We start from the raw sequence: 16,553 nt of genomic DNA on the forward strand, positions 1-16,553 counted from the left end.
CTCTCTCTCTCTCTTCCTCCCTGAAATCAATAAAAATATATTAAGGAAAAAAAAGACAGAAAAAGGTTGAGAAAGTATTCCAGATTAGGGACTGAAGAGATGTGATATTAAACACAATTGTGATCGGAGTCGACCTATGAACCAGGAGGTCACGGTACAATTCCGGGTCAGGGCACATGCCGGGTTGCGGGATAGATCCCCAGTGTGGGGCGTGCAGGAGGCAGCCCATCAATGATTCTCTCTCATCATTGATGTCTCTCTCTCTCTCTCTCTCTCTCTCTCTCTCTCTCTCTTCCTCCCTGAAATCAATAAAAATATATTAAGGAAAAAAAAGACAGAAAAAGGTTGAGAAAGTATTCCAGATTAGGGACTGAAGAGATGTGATATTAAACACAATTGTGATCGGGATTGTATCCTGGACTAAAAAAGAAAAAGGAAAAAGAAAAGCTATAAAGGACATCATTGGGGCAAATGGCGGTGAAATTCAATATCGACTGTGATTAGATAGTACCATTGTATGAATGTTAAATTTCCTGATTTTGACCTTTGTACTGTGATTATGTTCTTAAGAAATGTGCACTGAAATATTTTGGGGTCAAGGACAGGATGTCTCCAGTTTAATTTCTGATTGCTCAGAAAAGTAATAATGTGTGTGTATGTGTTAGAGATAGAAATAGAGACTGAGAATAATACAACAATGTGGCAAAATGTTAGTTATTGGTCCTAGGACATCATTGGGGCAATTGGCAGTGAAATTCAATATTGACTGTGATTAGATAGTGCCATTGTATGAATGTTAAATTTCCTGATTTTGACCTTTGTACTGTAATTATGCAAGGCAATGTCTCTGTTCTTAAGAAATGTGCACTGAAATATTTTGGGGTCAAGGACAGGATGTCTCCAGTTTAATTTCTGATTGCTCAGAAAAGTAATAATGTGTGTGTATGTGTTAGAGATAGAAATAGAGACTGAGAATAATACAACAATGTGGCAAAATGTTAGTTATTGGTCCTTTCGACTGTTCTTGCAACCTTTCTGTAAGTTTGACATACCAAAATAAATACTAACAAAAACAAATAGAAAGAGATCATGGTGCAACTGGTATTTAATTAGTGTTTGTTGTTATGTTTCTTAGGAAATCACTTATATCCCCAGCCCACGATCTACACGAATACCTAGATTCCTTTTATCAGCAAGCACAGAAGGGCCCCCTGGGCTCTGAAGGGCAGCCACAGCCTCAGAGAAATATCATACATCCCATACTGGGTCCCCTTGAGGTCCCCCTAGCTCCCATCAGCTGCCAGCCAGGAGTGATGCCCTAAAGGCTGTCAGGGCTGTGGGAGGATGCCTTAGTGCCACCCTTACCTTCCTCTTGCTGCCATCCAGTCCAGCAAATTCAATCGTCTTCATGCCGGCATCAGCCCAGTACAGCCGCTGGGATCCATAGTCAATGGCTAGTCCATTAGGCCAGGTCAGATTGGAAGAGATGATGACCTGGCGGCCCGAGGCATCCATGCCAGCTCGTTCAATCTTGGGGCTTGCGCCCCAGTCAGTCCAATACATGTACCTGGGCACAGACAAGGGAGGTCTCATAAGCCTTCCAGTTAACACCCAGTGGGGATTCAGAGCACCTACGGTTTTAGGGTTCCTGTCTGCAATAGCTTCTCAGCCTCCTGTCTCAGTCTCCAGCCCTGCCCCGGGCTCAGAGCTGTCTGAAGATTTTATATCTTCTATCACTATCACAGAGTCTTAATAAAGGCAGAGCCCATGGCACAAGGAGTGCTCAGCAAGTAAGGCCTATTTTGGAATAAAGAAAGAGGGGAAATGAGGATGGGGGATAAGAAATGTTTCCTCAACTGGATGAGTTAGATAATTATAGTACATAAATTTAACAGAATTCTATACAACCATTAAGAAGAACAATATATAGATCTATATCATCACATGGAAAGATCTATATAATATACATAAGCAAATGGAAAGATATCCAAGATATATAGCCATGTGAAAACACCAAGTTACAAAACCACCACCACCACCACCAAATGTATATGTACACGTAGAAGAAAGCCTGGGAAAAACGCCCTCGGCTGTTCACAATGGTTACTGCTGGAGAGTGAGGTTATAGGGAATCTTTACTTTCCACGGACTTATTTATCTTTTTTTTTTTTAACAATGAGTTACTTTTATAAGCAGACAAAAAAAAAAAAAAGATGTAATGATTTAAAGGTTTCCTTGTCCACTGAGGAGACAGAGTTGTCACTACGCTCTGTGGTTTCTACAGCTGCCCTTGCTTCCTGATGTTCCCATAGAACTGGCCTATGCTTCCTTTCAGACTCCCCTCTAGGACTCAGGTCTGGAAAGTGGGATAAATTTAATAGAATTCTATACAACCATTAAGAAGAACAATATATAGATCTATATCATCACATGGAAAGATCTATATAATATACATAAGCAAATGGAAAGATATCCAAGATATATATGTCATATGAAAACACCAAGTTACAAAGCAGTAAGACGTTGTTATAAAACCACCACCAAATGTATATATACATGTAGAAGAAAGCCTGGGAAGAACGCCCTTGGCTGTTCACAATGGTTACTGCTGGAGAGTGAGGTTATAGGGAATCTTTACTTTCCACGGATTTATTTATCTATTTTTTTTTTAACAATGAGTTACTTTTATAAGCAGACAAAAAAAAAAAAAGATGTAATGATTTAAAGGTTTCCTTGTCCACTGAGGAGACAGAGTTGTCACTACGCTCTGTGGTTTCTACAGCTGCCCTTGCTTCCTGATGTTCCCATAGAACTGGCCTATGCTTCCTTTCAGACTCCCCTCTAGGACTCAGGTCTGGAAAGTGGGTGGGGCTCACTCCAAAGGAGCAGGTGCTCACCCGCCCATAGGTTCCACCACAATGTCTCGGGGACGATCAAGGTTCTCCCAGATGAGTACTGTCCTCATGCTGCCGTCTGTGTTGGCCACTTCAATCCGGTCTGTCCCTACCAAGAAGTAGGGGGCAAAGATATTAACTCTAGTCTTGGTCGTTCACCCTCTTACCTTCCATGCCCAAGCATGGAGCCTGGCATGTAGTAGACGCTCAAGAAATACTTTGTGGTAGATGTACAATGGATAGTCAGTGAATTGAATTTCGAGAAGAAGTTCAAGGAAATGACTGGTTCCATTTCTTTGAAGAGCAATGCTTCCTCAACACAAGCAACCCACTCTGTCCTATAATTTAAGGCGGTGCTCCTCAAACTCTAGTGTGCATAAGAATCAGGGAAGCTTGTTGAAATACAAGTGCCTGAACCAACCCCCAAAGATTCTGACTCAGCAGGTCTGGGGTAGGGCCTGAGAATTTGCATTTCTAGCAAGTTCCCAGGTAATGCTGTTGCTGCGGGGCCAGGGACCACACGTTGAGTGGCTCTGGTTAAGGCACTCCCCTGGCCTCCCAAACTCACCTGGATAATGGAAAATCCCCGTTTTACCAAGATAGTGATGGGAGGCCGTAGCCGGTTTGGCTCAGTGGATAGAGCGTCAGGGAGAAATCAAAGGGCACAGTTGCCTTATCTGAAATGCTTCAAAACATTCTCAGGCATCAGTTACCTAGCAGAAGTAGCTGCCATTTGATTGGCAAATGCCAAACCCTCAATGTGAGCTTCTAGCTTTAGCTCTGCAGCAGCCCAACCACTCCTGACCTTCCAAGGACTTCAGGTCAAGACAGAAGTGGTCCAGGAGGGGCACTGGGCTCCCTCTACCTGAGGGCAGGATTTTAAGTAAGAGGAGTCCCAGAGAGCCAGGCCATGGCTACCCAGTACATACCTGCATCTGTCCAGTACAGCTTGTTGGTAACCCAATCAATGGCCAGGCCTGCTGGACTCTCCAAACTGGTATCCACTACCACCTGGGCAGGAAGCAAAGCTATATCACCAACTTGACTTGCATCCCAGCTCTGGGGCCTAAACGTCACCAATTCTCAGACTGGGGAAAGTATGGGAAGCCCTTACCCAGGAGAGGGAGGATTCTACCCCTTAATCTCTGCCCTGCCCGAGGGCCTGGGCCCACACTGGGCCCTACCTCCTGTCCTGTTCCATCCCACTTGGCCCTGCTGATGGTGTCAGTGCTGACATCTGTCCAGTACACGTGGTCATCCCGGGAGTCCCAGTCAAGGGCCACAGCACTGCGCACGTCAGCCAGTGGGATGACATCGTCGGACAGGTCCTCTGTGTCGAAGCTGATCCGACGGATGTCCATCCTTCGGGCAAAAAGCAGGAACTTGTCAAGACCTGATCAAAGGCCGAAAGGGGTCTTCTTTTAATGCTCTAAATCCAATAACAGTGACAGACATAGACGCTCACCTGTGTGACATCTGGTTCAGTCACACCTCCTGGGACCTGGTGCCCTTTGTCCCCTACGCGTCACACCTCAGGCCCCCTTTGAGCACTGGGCAGCCCATGCTGGCAGAATCAGACTTTAGGATCACATGGAAATAGACTCTCCCCAGGGCGTAGCAGTGCATCCTGTTTAAGTGTCTGTCAGCTTCATCTCAACTTTTCTCACCTCTTTGCTCCATCTCCTTCAGTGCATTGGCTACATGGCCGCTGACTCTCACCCCTACCCCTACGATTTCTATGTCTGCTCAGGGTTTTGGCTGATGTACTCCATCATCTAGATCTCTTCCTCTTGCTCTTCTCTTCACTCGAGTCAATAGTGACTGTTCACTTACTCCACGCCAGGCATTGAGCTTGGTGCTTTTCTTGCCTTGTCTCCTCTACCCTTATAGCATCTCTTTGTGGTCTGTGCTATTCTTATTCTCATTTTCTAGAGAGTAACGCTGAGGCTGGGAGAGGTCAAGTAACCTGTGCAGGATCCCCTGGCCACAAAGCACCAGAGCTGGGACTTAATTCAGGTCTGACTCCAGAGCAGCAGCCCTGGCCACTCCCTTACACGGCTTCTCCCCATCTTGGTCTTCTCCCCACCCCCTGACTCTATTCTGTACTGTCCGAATGTTTCCCAGAATACATTGCACTCCCAGAAAGGCACTCCCTGCTTAACTTTACTGTCTTCCTTTAAGATCTGGGAAATCCCTAAGGCAAAGTCCTAGGGAAACCTCTTGCACTTCACTAAGGCAGTATGGGAAGAGCTGGGCACAACAGTATGTAGGGAGACTAGGCTCTACCACCAGCCTCTATTCTGTACTGTCCGAATGTTTCCCAGAATACATTGCACTCCCAGAAAGGCACTCCCTGCTTAACTTTACTGTCTTCCTTTAAGATCTGGGAAATCCCTAAGGCAAAGTCCTAGGGAAACCTCTTGCACTTCACTAAGGCAGTATGGGAAGAGCTGGGCACAACAGTATGTAGGGAGACTAGGCTCTCTATCAGTGTGTGCTGAGTAAGTATCGTCCCTGTTCCTCTGAATAGTTTCCCTCATCCCTGAGAGGACCCAGATCCCACGAGCAATTTGATTTTAGCCAGAGATAAGAGGGTCAGTGGGTACATGGCGGTAAGTAAGGGAAGCTGCTGGTGTGTGTGGAATTCCCCCAGGCCCCTTGCTGGTGGTGCCACATGCCTGCATCACTCCTCTCTGGACTATTCTTAGGAAAAGTCACCTGTGGCTCTGAGCTAGACAGGTCCACCCTCTCAAGGCAAGGCCCCTGCAAGAGCTTAAAGGAAGACAAAGTAGCAGTTCAGGGAGTGACCAGCGAGTCCCATTGTCTTTCTCTGTTAGGCACATGTTTGCCCAGGGCCTGTGTATACCGGGCATCATCAGAGTCCTAATCTCGGCTCTCTGGTTTAGGGGCTGAAAAAAACTCTTTACAGGGTGAGGCTAAAGGTCAAGAGATAGGAAACCATTCCCCTGCTTTCTAGAAGGGCCTGGAACCCTCTTGCTGCCTATAGAAAAAGTATCCTACCTGGTGAAATGATACAGAAGCCTGGTTGCAGGTATTCATCCTTGACTGGGTGGTGTCACTGAAACTTTAGCAACTACTACTGGGCCCTCAGCCCTCAGCTTTGACCCAGGAGCCCTTGGCCTCTTACGTTCTTCCTCTCCAGGGCTACATGAGGAGCCTGGCTCCTCCCCATAACAGGCAATCCTTTAAACTCATATCCCTGTTCCTTCCACCCCCCTCACACGGCACATCCATTGAGGCAGGTGCCCCAGACCCACTTACTCTGGGCACAGGCATGGCTGCTGATCTTGCGGAAGCCAGTGGGGCAGGCACAGGTGTAGTTCTGGCCACTGGGTAGACACAGGTGGGTGCAGCCTCCATTGTTGTCCCCACAGCGGTTTTTCCCTGCTCAAAGAGCCCAGAATAAGAGGGTCAGGTAAGACTAAAGGTGGGCCCAAGGCTAGGGGTTTGGCTATGGTGTGTGCTCCCTGGAGGGAGGAACTATATCTTACTATTTTTTATATTGGCCTCAGCGGTGAGCTGTGGACCCCTGACACACAGGAGACGCTCTATAAATGTTTGCATGAATTAGATAGGGACAGGGAAACTGAATGAGTCTTTCATGAATCTTGGTGTTGTACCACCCTAAATGTCCAGCAGAGGGAGGAATTAGCCCACGTCAGTGCCAACCTCAAATTCCCTGGCCAGAAACAATGGCAACTGTGACAGGTGCAGGGAAGGTTCTCAGAGGCACCAGAGGCTCACCAGGTGGGCAGTTTTTTACCTGCAGGCTGGCGCTGGGGGTGTAAGGTGTGGATGTCCATGGGGAAGTGGAGTTTGTTGCGAATGATCTCCTGGTTCTTGCCAGTAAATTTGTTCGCACTATTGATGCTCTTGGTGTGCCAGTCCGTCCAGTACAGGCTGTCTTCAAACACTGTGATGGCAAAGGGGTGCGGGAGGCCTGGGGAAAGTCCAGGAGAACCTCAGTCCATACATGGCCTGCGTGGCCCCTGCACCAATCTCACCCTCTGCCAAGGCGCCAGGCAGCCAGGATGGGGAAAGGAGGATGAGAGACGAAGGAGAGGGAGGAAGGACCTCACCTTGGCTAATGACAGCCTTGCGGTGACTCCCATCCAGATTGGCCCTCTCGATGACGTGGTGCTTAGCATCCACCCAGTACATACGATGCCCGGCATAGTCAATGGTGAGGCCATTGGGCCAGAAGAGATGGGTATCGGCGATGATGCGGCGTCCAGACCCATCCATGCTAGAGGCTTCGATGCGGGGGGTGTTACCCCAATCTGTCCAGTAAATGGTACTGGGAAGAGAGAAAGGGCCACTGAGAAACAGGCAGTAGAGGCTGAGTAGGTAACTGGGAGAGTAATAGGCAAGGGGTTTTTATCCAGTAAACACCAGGGGCCTCAACTGGCAGGAGATACATTTTGTTTGGTCAGGAGAGTGTTTTTTAACTGTTTTAATTTAAATGTCTCTAGACAGGGCCTTTAGTCATTAAGCAAATTTTTGTTTGCAATGTCTGCTATGGGGAGGGCACTATCTTAGGCACTGGGAGTGCAGCAGTGAACAACAGACAAAAAATTCTAACCCTCATGGAATTGACCATCTAAGGTAACATTAGAACAGGGACTTCTCTGTCACACTCTACACTGTCTTTTGTATTTTACACACACACACACACACACACACACACACATACACATACACACACGCACACACACACACACACTTTCTAAAATAGCTAACCTACAACCGCAGGATCTTAGAAGACACTCCCCTCACTTGAATTTTCAAAAGCCAGAGGCTAACAACTTCCATTTCAGAAGACTTTTCTTCTAATAACAAAGTTATTATTAATTAGCTGAACCTTATGAGCTAATAATAAAAGAGTAAACACCTACGACTTAATTAATGTGTGATGCCATTTAAAATTCATCATCTCATGTAATCTCCACCCAGCTAGGAGGTAGGTATGCTTCTTATCACCAATGTAGACATGAGTAAATGGAGGCCGAGAGAGATAAACTAACTACCCGAAGGCCATACAGCCAGCTACTGCAGAGCCAGGACTCAAACCCACGTGTGCCTGGGTGCAGAGCCCATGCTCCTAACACCCAATAAAGTCTGGCCCACATGGCCTGGGAACTGTCCCCTAGAGGTTGCAAGAGGGATTTAGGAACTTGAGACACAACTCACTCACCCCTCCATGGGGTGCAAGGCAATGGCCCGAGGCTTCTCAAGGTTCTGCCAGAGCAGCACCTTCCGGTGGGCCCCGTCCAGGTTGGCCACCTCTATCCTTGATGTCCCTGAGTCGGTCCAGTAGAGTTTGTCGTGGACCCAATCCACAGCCAGGCCTCCTGGTAGAAAGAGGCAGCGGGAAATTGTTAGGGATCCAGCCCGGGTTATCTGTGCCAGAGCAACAAGAGTAAACTCTGGCACGAAGCAGTTTCTTGGGCCCGGCAGTGTATTAACCATTTTACATACATTTACATACATTTAGTCAGCACAGCAAGTCTGTGAGCTGGCTACTGTCACCCCATGAAGATGAAGAAAGTGAGACACAGGAAAGTCAAGCAACTGTTCCAGGTCAGGCATTTCCTCCTCTCGGCCAACCCTGGTCCACTTCCTGAATTCTGGCTTCCTGAACCACCCAAGGGTCCTACACTGCACTGGCTCAGCGATTTGCAAATCGTAGCTTAGGCAGTTCAGAAGTTCCACCATTTGAGTCAACTGTGCTCGATACTGAATTCCAACCCACTTCACCTGCTAGTACAGTGGCCCGAAACTGCCAAGTGAGCTGTGATTTTTTTTCATCTGTAGACATTTGGATATATTTATCTGGTTCAATCAGAATTCTCTCTCTCTCTCTCTCTCTCTCTCTCTCTCTCTCTCTCTCTCTTTTTTTTTTAGGTGAGAGGAAGGGAGAGGGAGAGAGAGAGAAATAGAAATATCAATAATGAGAGAGAATCATTGATCGGTTACTTCCAGCACACCCCCCACTGGGAATTAAACCAGCAACCTGGGCATTTGCCTTGACTGGGAATCGAACTGTGACCTCCTGGTTCATAGGTTGATGCTCAACCACTGAGCCATGCCAGCCAGGCAATCAGAATACTCTTAATACCAAGCAATCAAAACAAATTTCAGAATTAAGCTGGATGCAAAGCTGATATAGAAATTTAACTGTCATCCATAAAGCTCTGATTTCAAATGATTGCATTCATCACACTGGTCTCATTATTCTAACTCATTTAGCTCAATAACAAGCAATGACAGAAATCTGAACCTATAACATTAAAGTATAGTAACAAATGTTATCAATATTAGTTCCATACAAAATTTCACTGGAAGAAAAGATGTTCTGCTGCCCAAGGTTTGCAAATCTCTAGCCTGATCCTTCCATGCCTACTTCCCACATGGTGTGGCCCACCCCACAGAGCCTGGTTCCCTACCTGGGCTCTCGAGCCCCGTAGATACAACCTCCTCCACGTTGCTACCATTGAGGTTGGCCCGCAGGATCCGGTCCAGGGTGACATCTGACCAGAAGACAAGCTCGTGCCGGTGATGGAAGTCAAGGGCGATGGCATTCTCCAGGTTGTTGAGCAGCAGTGTGTACTCGGAGCGGTGCGGCAGCACCTGCCGGATGTCGATGCGATTGGCGAACAGTAGCACAGGCTCCGGCCCTGGGACATGGCATAGAAATGGGCCCCCACTGGGCTCCAGAGCTGCACCCTCAGCATGCACCCCAGCTTCTGGGCTGACAGATGGCACCCCTGGTCCATTAGGGCATGTCCCAAGCTGCCGGCATCAGTGCTAAAAATGGGGGAGCCTTTATACTCCCCCAGCCCAGCCCACCGGATCCCACCCAGCAAGGCTTTTTGGAGGGCCCCAAATGCACCTCACAGCTCCATTTTCCTGAGTTGGAAATATTTCTAGCTCTCAGCAAATTGCTGAGCACTGGAGCACCTGGCTGTCTCCACACTCAGACTTCTACCCACCCAGCCAAATGCCAACACCCCTTACCCAGAGCCTTGCAGCTGCGCCGGTCAGGCCGGAGTTCGTAGCCGGCCTCGCACCAGCACTGGAAAGCCCCTTCGCTGTTGGTGCAGCCCTGGCTGCAATACCCTTCCTCGGCACATTCGTTCACATCTGTGGGGAGCGGGCAGGCCAGGAGCTCTTTTTTCTGCCATCCTCACACCCCGACTCCCTGGCTGACTAGTAGCTTCCCTGCCCACATGCCCATCTATTTTCTAGACCTAGTGGGAAGGCTAGATAACAAGTGGTTAAGGGCTTCAAAGTCATGCAGACCTGGGCTGGAATCCCAACTACTCACCAGCTCTGTGACCTTCAGTAAGTTACTTACCCTCTCTGAGCTTCAGGTTCCCCATGTGTGAAATGGAAGGGACAATCCCTACCTCTTACGGTTATTGTTATGATGAAATGAGGTCACGTCCGTCAAATGTCTGACCCATGGAAACACAGCTGCCTGTCTGCCACCCCTGCCCAGCATCCTGGCCCTGCTCCAAACCAGTCTCAGCTCACCCTGGCACATGTGCCCGTCCTCTGTGAGCCGGTAGCCTGTGTGGCAGGTACACTGCACTGCCCCCCGCACCATCTGGCACTTCTGGGAGCAGCCACCGTTGTTCACATTGCAGTTCTCCTCACCCGTCCGGGGCCCTGTGCCAGCCAAGCCAGAGATGGGAGTTGAGCCCAGAATCCTCCCCCAGAGAGCCAACTTGGCATTCCACCTGGACCACGAAGAACAGCTCCCGAGGCTGCTGGAGTCCTGAGGGAGGATTCTCTTTGAACTGCATGGGTGGGGTTCAGCCACAAACCATGGGCCAGGCCCGCCCACTGGGGACACTCACGGCAATTCTGCTGTGGGCTTTCGTCGCTGTTGTCACCACAGTCATTGACCCCGTTACACAGCTTCCTCTGGCCAATGCAGCGCCCGTTCCAACACAGGAACTGGTCCGAGGCACACTGGGGGCTTCCTAGAGAAGAAGGGAGGGAAGGCCCGAGGGAGGGTCAGGTCACAGCAGGGCAGGGCTTGGGTCAACAAAAGGATGGGAGCCTGTCATTTTCTAAGGCGAGCTGGAGACAGATGAGACTCAAGGTGGGAGGGTCGGGGTCCCAGGCAGGAAACAGCTCAGACAGGGCTGGCTAAATGTCTGCATTCGTTTTCTCCTCAGGACACCCCGGGGGATGGTGAGGATGTGGGACAGAATGAGAGTGTATCTGTGTGGCCGGCACCTGGTGTGGCTAGGGGAGTGGGGGTGGGACTCTCAGCCACAGAAAGCAGTCCTTGCTCACTAGGCCAGAGCATCAGGCTCTGGCTGAGAGGCGATTGAAACTCATAGCCCTGATATTGTGTGACAGGCCATAAGGCCACAGGTCAAGAAATGCACCTGGATTTGACACTGGTAACTGAGAAAGGCAGGAAAAATCCCGGCCGTGAGCAAGATTGACTAAAGCAGCACCTTGGCCCAATTGGAATAGCAGCTATAACACCCTCTTTCTGCCTGTCCTTCACCCCAACTATAGGCTAAGGAGTCTGGGGTGCCCCTGGGGGACTCTACCTGTGTTCTCACAGTTCTCTTCATCACTGTTGTCTGCACAGTCATCCTCCCCATCACAGCGCCAGGACAGGCGGACGCAGCGGCCTGACCGACAGCGGAACTGCTCGGCTGTACACATGGAGGTGGCTGGCAAAGCAAAGGCCCAGTGAAAGGCTGGCCCTATTTCAGCCCGACACACCACCCTGCCACCCAAAATTGTTCTTTATGCCACTATTCCTTTAAAATATATATATATTTTTATTGATTTCAGAGAGGAAGGGAGAGGGAGAGAGAGAAACATCAATGATGAGAGAGAATCATTGATCAGCTGCCTCCTGCACGCCCCCTACTGGGGATTGAGCTCACAACCCCAGCATGTGCCCTTGACTGGAATCAAACCAGGGACCCTTCAGTCCATAGGCCACCGCTCTATCCACTGAACCCAACCAGCTAGGGCCATGCCACTCTTCTTGACACCAGTGTCCTAGCTGGCCTATGGGGCATCTTGGTATGAATTAGAAAACGGTGCCATTGTCTCAAGACACTTTACTGCCATCTGCTGGAAAACGGCCATGATGAATATATAAATCTATATAAGTACAGAACATATGTCTATGACAGGGGTCCTCAAACTACGGCCTGCGGGCCACATGCAAATACAAATATTGTATTTGTTCCCGTTTTGTTTTTTTACTTCAAAATAAGATATGTGCAGTGTGCATAGGCATTTGTTCATAGTTTTTTTTTAAACTATAGTCCAGCCCTCCAACGGTCTGAGGGACAGTGAACTGGCCCCCTGTTTAAAAAGTTTGAGGACCCCTGGTCTATGATGTGACTGGCATCCGTTTGGACATGGCGCCTCTGTGCAGTGCACAACCTACACAACTGTACTTGGTGGTTATGTCTAATCTGTCTTCAGGCTTTGTTGGTGGTGGATTCTTTGGCTCCACAACCCCTCTCCCTGCTTCTAGCTCAGACCTTCAGCGCTGTCCCCCACTCACTGCAATTGCGCTCGTCAGATTGGTCATCGCAGTCTGCGTCGCCATCGCAGCGCCAGCCTGCATTGATGCACAGGCCACTGTCACACATGAACTCCCCAGAACGGCAGGGCTGGTGGGAGGCTGGGGAAACACATCAAGCCAGTCTGTGCACCGTGTCCCGTAGCAGACCAGAAAGCCTCAGCCCTAGCATTCTGGCTCCCCCAGTCTCTGCCCCCCTTGTGCTCCTGCTCCAGCTGGCACCTGTGCCTTGCCAACCCAGCCTGGCCTCCTCCCTTCCTCCACCCAGCTGGCTAGAGCACTCACAGCAGTCAGACTCGTCAGACCAGTCTCCGCAGTCATCATCGCCATCACAGTGGTAAATGTCGAGGATGCAGCGGCCGTAGGCACACTGGAACTCTTCCAGGTTGCAGGGGGGTGCTGGCACTGCCGAGGCTGGAAGGAAGGCAGGGGTGGGGAGGGGCATACACTCAGGTCTGGGCAGAAGAGGGGGCAGGATGTGCAGGCAGAGTGCCTTCCTCAAGTGAGATGTAACCAGGCTCCATTGAAGATGGCCCTTGTAGACTCCCATATTCAGGTGGACCAAAAGGAGGCCTCCCTTCCCTTCTGGGGAACCTGCTTCCACCCAAGCTCAGTCTAGGAGGAGCTGCTTCTTAAGAACCCACTCCCCTTGCCCACTTCTCATGCACCCCTCAGCCTGGCCCTCAGCCCCTGTGACAGAGCCCTCTGCCCAGCCCAGCCCAACAGCTTGAGGTCCGGGGCCACTCACGACAGCTCTCCTCGTCGGAGCCGTCTTTGCAGTCGGTGTCACCGTCACAGTACCAGTGCTCAGCAATACAGCTTCCATCGCTGCAGCGGAATTCCTTGTCAGAGCACTTGCGCATGTCTGGGGGATGCAATGGGACAGCAATCCTGAGGGAGCCCTACAAGCAACCCTCTTAACCTCCTCCCTGACTCTCACCCTCACTGACCCTGGGGAGGTCTGACTTAGCCGGCAAGACACCACAGATTCAGTGCAGACTCTCTGGGGAAAGCTGAGGCCCTAAACAGACTGGGCCTCAGGCTCCTGCTCCGTGATGCTGGGGGTCTGGAATGCTCTGCCACTCCCCCTGCCCCCTCGCGGCCTCCCCCTTGCCTTCCTCCAGCTACTCCAGACACACAGATACCTGGGCAGTTCAAGGTTGGGGCAGTACTTGAGTCATTGCTGTGCTCTCCTCCCATGGCCAGGCCATCCACCACCACTTGTCTGCCTCACAGATCACCACTCACCACACTGCTCATCGCTGTTGTCCCCGCAGTCATTGTCACCATCACAGTGCCACAGGCTCCGGATGCAGTAGCCGTTCTGGCAGGGGAACTCGTCCTCCTCACACTCCCGGGGGGCTGTGGGCAGAGCAGTCAGGCCGCTGCAGGCAGTGGGGTCAGTGCCTGGGAGCCCAACAGATAGCCGTGCGGAGCAGAGCAGTCAGGCAGCTCCAACATGCCCCGGGGATCAGGAGCAGGTGGCTGTCTCGTGGGGGGTGGGGAGAGGACCTTCTCTGACCACTAGAGGAGGTGACGGAACAGGACCAAGAGCTGAAGACCCAAAGGCTGACATGGGCCTGGGGACATCACTTTCTGATTGAAAATCCCCGCCCAACAGAGCCTGACGGAGCCCGCCCGGCCAGCACTCACGACAGTCCTGTTCGTCCGAGTCGTCCTCGCAGTCGTTGTCCCCGTCGCACACCCAGGAGCGGCGGATGCACTTGCCATTGTCACAGTGAAAGTCAAGAGGGGAGCAGGTGGGCAGCACTGCGTCCCGGGGAAAAAGAATGGAAGAAGGAATCAGTGTGGTATACTTATTCAGGCAGACTCAACAGGGCTGTCTGAGTTACAGTCCTTCTCCAGAGTCCTGTGCCTGCCCCCAGCCAGCCGATGGAGAAGCTGAGCAGAAACTGTAGCAAAGACGTGTGAGTATTAGCAGGGCATGGTGGTGAGGGGTTCACGAGGCAGAACAGCCCAAGGAACTCAGAACCACTAAGAAAGCAGCAAGAAGAACACGCGCAAGAGAAAGAAGTGTATTTTTTTTTCTTTCCTCTTGTTAAATGATGACTGACACATCTGGGCTCAATTTCCAGTTCTAGAACTCATTACTTATCACACTGAGCAAGTCGAGTCCTCCCTCTGAGCTGTAGGTTCTTCGACTGCACAATGGGGATAATTATACTCCGCTCACAGAGGGCTCGTGTGAAAGTGCTACATGAAAGTGAGCCATTTACCATCATCACAATTAGCTGAAATGGTTAGTGGTAATAAGGTCCAGATTGTAGTTTCATTCTTATTAGGCTAATTAGCCACCTTCAGACATACGTGCCGCAGGTTGCACCCCTGAACCCAGACAACTGACTCAGCAGTGCTATTTCTATACACCCAAGACAGGGCCCTCTAGCCTGTTGTGCACATGTTATTACACTAGAGGAAAAGAGAGACTTAAAGAGAATATAGTTCTTACAAAGTTTACGTTATTGAAAAAGATGTGATTATACAGGATATTAAATGAGAAATGAATAATCTACATTAGTATACCGCATGCACATAAAAAATGCACAAACATGCAGTACACATACACTTATTCACATACAGAGAGATCTATTTAAAGAGACTACCTGTAGTTCCAAGGGTGTTTTCCTCTATACTTATTTCAAAGTTTGTTTGTTTATTTTTAAAATCTACTTTTATTGATTGCAGAGAGGAAGGGAGAGGGAGAGAGAGATAGAAACATCAATGATGAGAGAGAATCATTGATCAGCTGCCTCCTGCATGCCGCACACGGGATCGAGCCTGCAACCTGGGCATGTGCCCTGACTAGGAATCGAACCGTAGCCTCCTGGTTCATAGGCGGATGCTCAACCACTGAGTCATGCGGGCCTGGCTCAAAGTTTGTTTTACTGGATGTATATCTATGGAAACTAGGGAAAACAAGGCCTAGAGCCATATATATTGTTGGGAAACCACCCATCTGTCATATCTATTCCCTCACAAGAATCCAAAGATCTGAGCCTGACGCAGCTGATGCGCAGAGAACGCCATCAGACTTGTCCTAGCTCCCCTCCCCAGGTCCCTCTTCCACCACTTCCCACCGTCCAATGGGGAGATTCTTACTGCATCCGTCCTCATCGCTGTGGTCCCCGCAGTCGTTGTCTCCATCGCACTGCCATTGGGCGGGGATGCAGGTACACTCGCCGAGGGCACTCACTGCACAGGTGAAGTGGCTCCGACCACAGGCACACTCGGGGCTGCTGGCTAGGCCTGGGCAGAGAGAAAAGGAAGCAGTGAAGGCTCAGTTCTCACCCAACCAAAGCCCATTCCAGGGAAGAAGGTAGAGGAGCCAAGTCTAGGACCGCTGTCTCCCAGGTGGACATGGTGACACTGAAGGGAGATGCAGACCACGGAAGGTTGACTTCCTCTCCTCCAGGCACAAATGGTCAAGAAGATACCCTCTGACTCTGGGCTCACAAATAGTCCAGGTACCCCCTTGCATGACAGGCTTTCTCACGTGGCACCCACAAAGACTCAGAGACAAATGGTGTCACCTGGAGAGTTGGTGCTTTTGGGATAGAGGAGCAGGGGATAGAAGGGGTGATGCAGATGTGACCTCCATGTCCTTTCCTTCCAAACGAGGTTGAGATATAGATGCTTTTTCCTCTGAGCAGCACCAGGCCCTTGGTGTGAGCCCGGGAGTGCAAGAAATAAGAGTGGAATTAAAATGCTGGACCCTTTGTGGGATAAGGAATCCACGGAAACTGCTGTGAGTCCCCCAGTCAGAGCTCACTTTTGAGACGGGAAACCACTTTTGAAAAGGAGGAGTGGGGCCCAAGGAGAGAGGGACCAGGCCACCTCAGGACACAGTCAGTGGAGCCACTCAGAGCTTTCCTGTCTGTGGGATAGGCCACCGCCTGGAGGAAGGATGGCAGAAGCAGCCCCTCCCCCAGCCTCAGCAGCACGCAGCTGGGCTTCCCTATTGAGCCTTGAGCTATCTGCCTGGCCAAGTCCCATGACCGGCTGCTGTGCCCCCTCCCCAGAATGCCCAGCAGGATGCCCTCGGATGG

At 50.2% G+C, this 16,553-nt stretch overlaps 1 protein-coding gene across 1 annotated transcript in view; it reads right to left on the reverse strand.

Annotated features, from left to right (window-relative positions):
- Positions 1-15,985, reverse strand: part of LRP4 (low density lipoprotein receptor-related protein 4) — a 39,212-nt gene extending 23,227 nt beyond the window's left edge. The window contains exons 1-20 of the mRNA XM_014543289.1: positions 15,976-15,985; positions 15,607-15,783; positions 14,140-14,256; positions 13,735-13,848; positions 13,235-13,351; positions 12,772-12,900; positions 12,469-12,588; positions 11,489-11,614; positions 10,778-10,903; positions 10,452-10,586; positions 9,933-10,058; positions 9,362-9,592; positions 8,110-8,266; positions 6,995-7,212; positions 6,679-6,855; positions 6,177-6,299; positions 4,079-4,287; positions 3,824-3,905; positions 2,898-3,003; positions 1,366-1,567 (exon numbers count right to left, since the gene is read on the reverse strand). Of these exons, the coding sequence (XP_014398775.1) occupies positions 1,366-1,567; positions 2,898-3,003; positions 3,824-3,905; positions 4,079-4,287; positions 6,177-6,299; positions 6,679-6,855; positions 6,995-7,212; positions 8,110-8,266; positions 9,362-9,592; positions 9,933-10,058; positions 10,452-10,586; positions 10,778-10,903; positions 11,489-11,614; positions 12,469-12,588; positions 12,772-12,900; positions 13,235-13,351; positions 13,735-13,848; positions 14,140-14,256; positions 15,607-15,783; positions 15,976-15,985 (2,802 nt within the window). The remainder of the gene's footprint in view (positions 1-1,365; positions 1,568-2,897; positions 3,004-3,823; positions 3,906-4,078; positions 4,288-6,176; positions 6,300-6,678; positions 6,856-6,994; positions 7,213-8,109; positions 8,267-9,361; positions 9,593-9,932; positions 10,059-10,451; positions 10,587-10,777; positions 10,904-11,488; positions 11,615-12,468; positions 12,589-12,771; positions 12,901-13,234; positions 13,352-13,734; positions 13,849-14,139; positions 14,257-15,606; positions 15,784-15,975) is intronic.
- Positions 15,986-16,553: the final 568 nt, after the last annotated feature.

This window comes from Myotis brandtii, unplaced genomic scaffold, assembly GCF_000412655.1.
Source record: "Myotis brandtii unplaced genomic scaffold, ASM41265v1 scaffold324, whole genome shotgun sequence".
NCBI classification, from domain to species: domain Eukaryota; kingdom Metazoa; phylum Chordata; class Mammalia; order Chiroptera; family Vespertilionidae; genus Myotis; species Myotis brandtii.